The sequence below is a fragment of the Entelurus aequoreus genome, linkage group LG26, assembly GCF_033978785.1.
Source record: "Entelurus aequoreus isolate RoL-2023_Sb linkage group LG26, RoL_Eaeq_v1.1, whole genome shotgun sequence".
Lineage (NCBI taxonomy): Eukaryota > Metazoa > Chordata > Actinopteri > Syngnathiformes > Syngnathidae > Entelurus > Entelurus aequoreus.
The window spans coordinates 17,716,021-17,721,711 of NC_084756.1; the positions used below are offsets into that span (position 1 = coordinate 17,716,021).

Sequence of the window (5,691 nt, forward strand, 5' to 3'; positions counted from 1 at the left end):
AGACTCGTTAAAAAACATTCAAGCCATTTATTATTGATAAGACGCTATACTTTTCTAGGAAAAGTTACTTTACTTTGTTGCAGTCCTACTTATTGTCATGTAATTTTTCCTCTGTAGTGTCAAGCCACTGCCAGTTCACATACAGTTCGCCCACTTCAGAATATACTCAAAGTATGACATTCCTCTGTATTTTATTGTTTGATTAGCAGGAATATTGATGTCACACTGACATTAAACACATTACACATTCTGTAGAAAAGTATGGGTGTCATGATCCGTTGCCGGGATATGTTTGATTCCTTTGGTTTTTTTTTCTGTTTCAGCACCCTCATTTGTTTTCTTAGTTGCCATGGGTGCTGATTTTCGTCACCTGCCGCTGATTATTGGTCAGGACGCTCACCTGCTCCCGGTCACTAATCAGAGAGCTATTTATTCCTGCCTGGCAGTCTTGTTCGCAACATGCAACGTTGGGTATTTATTTTCTTGAGAGTTTAGAATTACTAGTTTCTTGCTCCGTTGTTGGCTAGTCTATTGCTATCATGCCATCCGCACATTTTCCTTTTGGATCTACACCTAACATCGGGTTCCCGTGAACGAGGGAGTACTACGGAAAACAGCGAGTGCATTTGGACTGGCAAAGCAGACTATCAGTTATTGTCCGCCATGTATGTCAAGCGATTACTCAACATCTAGTTTTGTACTCCATAACTATTGTGAAGCCACGAAGTGGTTGCGGCCGTCAAGTACAACCGCCAATTTCAGCCTACAATCCTGACCAGATATCTAGATCCCTAGATTGATTGTTGTAAAATGTTATTCATCCCATTGTTTACTTTCACACGTCCATTAAAGATATGATTCATGTATCATGGTGAGGCAAGCAAGGTTTACTGTTAAGAGAAATGTGGCAATAGGCTACATTGAAACACAGGGTAAGAATGCACTTCCAGGTCAGAGGTGACTATGACGCGCAATTTTTTTCTCGCGCATGCGTACTTAGTCACGTTGCGCCGGCGGACGCAGGAGGTCTTAAACGGTGGCATTGTGTGTGTGTGTGTGGACAAGGATAAGGTTAGGTGGGATATAGCCTGGATAACCTTAGTGTAGAAGGGGCCTTAGAATAAAATGTTTTAGGAACGCCCCCTACTGTGTTTAACCAATCAGCGGTCGACAACGAAGCCGGAAATTTCCTGGAACTATTCAAAAGTCCCACCTCGCTACTAGGAACTAAAAATAGTTCCTGAAGATCTACACAAGTAGTTTTTGGTGGATACACAGGAGGAACTTTACTTACCCAGGTAGATGAAAAAGTTCCTGTGGTGGAAAAGGACTTATTGTGTATTATAAATGTTCATTATATCGTGGACATTCTGACTAAAGAAACAAGCTCATGCCATCCAAAGCATTGCTCACTCAGAGGGTAGACTTGGCTCGTTCAGCCTAATCTCAAGTTTCTGCCCTGTATTTGATCAGGAAAAATTGCAAAATGTAGTGATTTTTACCTAAGAGATGTTAAAAACAATATAAATCATATAGTTAATATATTTACAAATATTTTCAACGTTATCATTATTATTTTTTTTGTTTCTTATAATGATCAGTGACTCCCTGATCGCGCGTCACTGTTGATACTGTTACACTTAGTCATGCATGCTGTCACTCTTACCAATCGTTGTTGCTCAAAAAATATTTTTAAATAAACTCTGAACTTTTGAGGCAAGTCTGAAATTTTGCAATAATTATTGCAAAATTTCAGACTCCATCCAGCTTCATATGCCAGAGAACACAGTAACATGAGAAAAGACCTTTGACTCACATATTTCAGCAATTCTTTTTTTTTAGGACAACCTATATTTTAAACAGGATGTCCAAATCTATCTCTGAATGTTCTATACTCTTGTGTACATGTCATTCTTGTATTGAGAAGAATAATGCTGCAGGAGATGGGTGTTGTTAACATTTTAGCTGATACCTGAGCTGGTTTGGTACGTTTGAAACCTGCTGGTGCTTAAAATGTGCCCCCCGACGCATTCACAGCCACAGAGACAGTCGGACATCACAAACTCCAACACTACACGTAACTGCCAGGTCGCTACAACGTCCATCCAATGACAAAAACAATACAAATTTAAGTACATCACACTCACTCATAAGCAATAGTCTGAGAGCGGTGAACTTTCCGGGGCTGCCGGATTTTTAGGAATGCCTGATCCCAAGTAAATTATTTGTCTCCTTATCCAACAGCCATTGTGAGTGTGCGTGTGTGCAAATCGCTACAGTCTATTCAGCTATTTGAACTATGTCTTCTTCTGTTGTTTGTTGTCGGTTGGCAGACAACTTTTAGTGTGCTTTACTGACAGCTTCTTGTTGTCAAACTTTATTGGTTTTACTCTGTTCACCCAATCAGAGGACCAAAAATGCTGTCATTTGAGGCAAATTTGCAACAAATTTAAAAAAAAACAGCCCCATTGCCATGTAGCTTAAGTGACATTGGGACACCAGTTCTGATTCTGAAGGCCCAGGGTGGATTAGACTGACATGGCAACACTTAAAAGCTGAAATATGATCGGACAAAAACATTGAATATACACGTAAGTATAGAAAGCAGTACATAAAACGCTACACATTTCTAAAAGACTGTAGGGTAAGAATTTTACTACAATCCTATACCGTATTTTGTGGGCTATAAATCAATCAATCAATCAATGTTTATTTATATAGCCCTAAATCACAAGTGTCTCAAAGGGCTGCACAAGCCACAACGACATCCTCGGTTCAGATCCCACATAAGGGTAAGGAAAAACTCACAATCCAGTGGGATGTCAATGTGAATGACTATGAGAAACCTTGGAGAGGACCGCAGATATGGGTGACCCCCCCCCCTCTAGGGGAGACCGGATGCAATGGACGTCGAGTGGGTCTAGCATAATATTGTGAAAGTCCAGTCCATAGTGGATCTGACATAATAGTGAGAGTCCAGTCCATAGTGGGGCCAGCAGGAGACCATCCCGAGCGGAGACGGGTCAGCAGCGCAGAGATGTCCCCAACCGATGCACAGGCGAGCGGTCCACCCCGGGTCCCGACTCTGGACAGCCAGCACTTCATCCATGGCCACCGGACCTGTGCCCCCCATTCCACAAGGGAGAAGGGGGCAGAGCAGAATAGAAAAGAAATGGCAGATCAACTGGTCTAAAAAGGGGGTCTATATAAAGGCTAGAGTATACAAATGAGTTTTAAGATGGGACTTAAAGTTTAGAAGATATAAATATTTTACAAATATTAGCCGCACCGGACTATAAACCGCAGATAAACAGTATATTGGGAGAAAATATTTTGTAAATCTTTATTTACATACCTTAATTGTTTCCAAACGGTGCTTGCCACACGGCAGTAAAATGGCTGATCAAACAAAACCTAAGTCAATCATCTAAAAAGACTCAATAACTCCACGGTGACGTTTTGATGAATTTACAAAACTGAAACAATACATACAGAATGCCATTGTAAGTTAATAATACTGACAGAGCGTGTTAGCATATTCGCTAATGCTAACGATGCTAGCTTGATTACTCTGTGATAGCACAAAACATTCCCGCAGACATCACACATGGGACGGTTTCGTAAGTAAGAATCCATACATTTTGTAGTGTTTTAGTTATATCGTAAATCTTACAAACATTGCTTGGAGTGATGAATGAAGAACCCTTTTAAGCAGAAACGCTATGGACGAATATACCTGCAGCATCTGTAGTGAGCCAATATGTCCAAAAGACGGCGCCATGACACAAACAATAACACACCTTTTCAGTGTCTCTGTCGGTACATGACAACTATTTGTTGAATACAAAACATTAAATTAGCCACGCAATTTTATAAGCCGCAGGGTTCAAAGCGTATGAAAAAAGTTGCAGCTTATAGTCCGGAAAATACAATAATTTAAGTTGTATATCTTGGTCAGTGCTTCTGTGTTTAGGCCTGAATAGAAGACCTGGTTTGCCCTGACCACCTGTTTATAGAATCAAGAAGTTCGCCTGTTGAACCTTTCAAACATATTCTAATTTATTGAGATGGTCTTGTACACTGTAAAAAGTGTTATTCAGTAGAAGCAGAAAGACGACAGATGAACAAATAGGCAGAATAAGGATTCATTCCAAGAATCAGGAGCTGAACACACACTGCTGCTGCTGGTGTGTTGTTCTTTGGTTGGGCAATCACAGAGCCAGCCGCCCAAACAACAACAACAGAGGAAGTCGGACATGTTTCGAGCAGAGTTTGTCTTGTTCCGACTGTGTCACAATCTAACTCTCAATTGAGCAGATAACAGACAGACTGCAGGAACGAGCCTGAGCACGGAGGAGGAGTCCTATTGCGATCTAATAGTATGTATGCACTTTGTTGTTTTGTCGGAAAAGAAAACATGCATACATGTGATGCTCCCTCCTCGCTATTTTATCTTCGTCCACTCACTCGCCACCCTCTACTCTCGTCCGTGTTTTAGATTATTTTTGGTGTTATTCTTTAAAGCAAGGACACATACAGTAAACACGCGACGTTGTATCAGCTAACACGTCACCGCTCTCGTCTCTCTACGCAGACATGGTGGACACCCAGCAGCTCTTCGCCTGGCCGGTGGGCTTCAGTCTGAGCACCGTGGATCTGCCCGAGCTGGACGACAGCAGCCACTCGGCGCACATGACGACGTTGGACTACGCCACCATCTCCTCCTCTTCCTCCTCCTCCCTGTCGCCCTCGCTGATGGCCTCCATGTCCTCCGTCGACGTGGCCTACGACCCAAGTCCTCCGCAGAGTGAGGACCGCTTGACCAACCTGGACTACACCAGCATGCACAGCTACAGGACCCAGGCAGACGCACACAGTAAGGCGTAGCTCAGCCTGCTTCTGTCTTCTGCACGTTGACGTCTAAAATGGAAAAATCTTGCCTTTTAGATTTCATCAAGCTGGAGCCAGAGTCGCCTCCTCAACAGGCCGACAGTCCATCGGTCTCCAAGCTACCGGAAGACACCTCGACTGCAGCACTCAACATCGAGTGCCGTGTGTGTGGAGATAAAGCTTCTGGCTTTCACTACGGCGTGCACGCCTGTGAAGGATGTAAGGTAAGGAAGATATTTGTATGGCAAGAATAAATCATTAATAATTTGATTGAAAATATAACTTATTTTTTTTGCACAAATTTTCATCCTATTGTTCTCTTCATACTGTATATATTAAGAGTATTATTATTTAGAGCAAGGTTCCCCAAAATTTTTGACTCGGGGGCCGCACTGGGTTAAAAAAATGTGGCTGTATATAATATATAGATACTGTATATATATACACTACAGTTCAAAAGTTTGGGGTCACCCAAACAATTTTGTGGAATAGCCTTCATTTCTAAGAACAAGAATAGACTGTCGAGTTTCAGATGAAAGTTCTCTTTTTCTGGCCATTTTGAGCGTTTAATTGACCCCACAAATGTGATGCTCCAGAAACTCAATCTGCCCAAAGGAAGGTCAGTTTTGTAGCTTCTGTAACGAGCTAAACTGTTTTCAGATGTGTGAACATGATTGCACAAGGGTTTTCTAATCATCAATTAGCCTTCTGAGCCAATGAGCAAACACATTGTACCATTAGAACACTGGAGTGATAGTTGCTGGAAATGGGCCTCTATACACCTATGTAGATATTGCACCA

At 42.0% G+C, this 5,691-nt stretch overlaps 1 protein-coding gene across 1 annotated transcript in view; it reads left to right on the forward strand.

Moving 5' to 3' along the window:
• LOC133643132 (peroxisome proliferator-activated receptor gamma-like) overlaps positions 1 to 5,144 on the forward strand; it is a 47,704-nt gene extending 42,560 nt beyond the window's left edge. Inside the window, exons 2-3 of the mRNA XM_062037541.1 lie at positions 4,595 to 4,876; positions 4,948 to 5,144. Coding sequence (XP_061893525.1) covers positions 4,595 to 4,876; positions 4,948 to 5,144 — 479 coding nt within the window. The remainder of the gene's footprint in view (positions 1 to 4,594; positions 4,877 to 4,947) is intronic.
• The last annotated feature ends 547 nt before the right edge of the window (positions 5,145 to 5,691 follow it).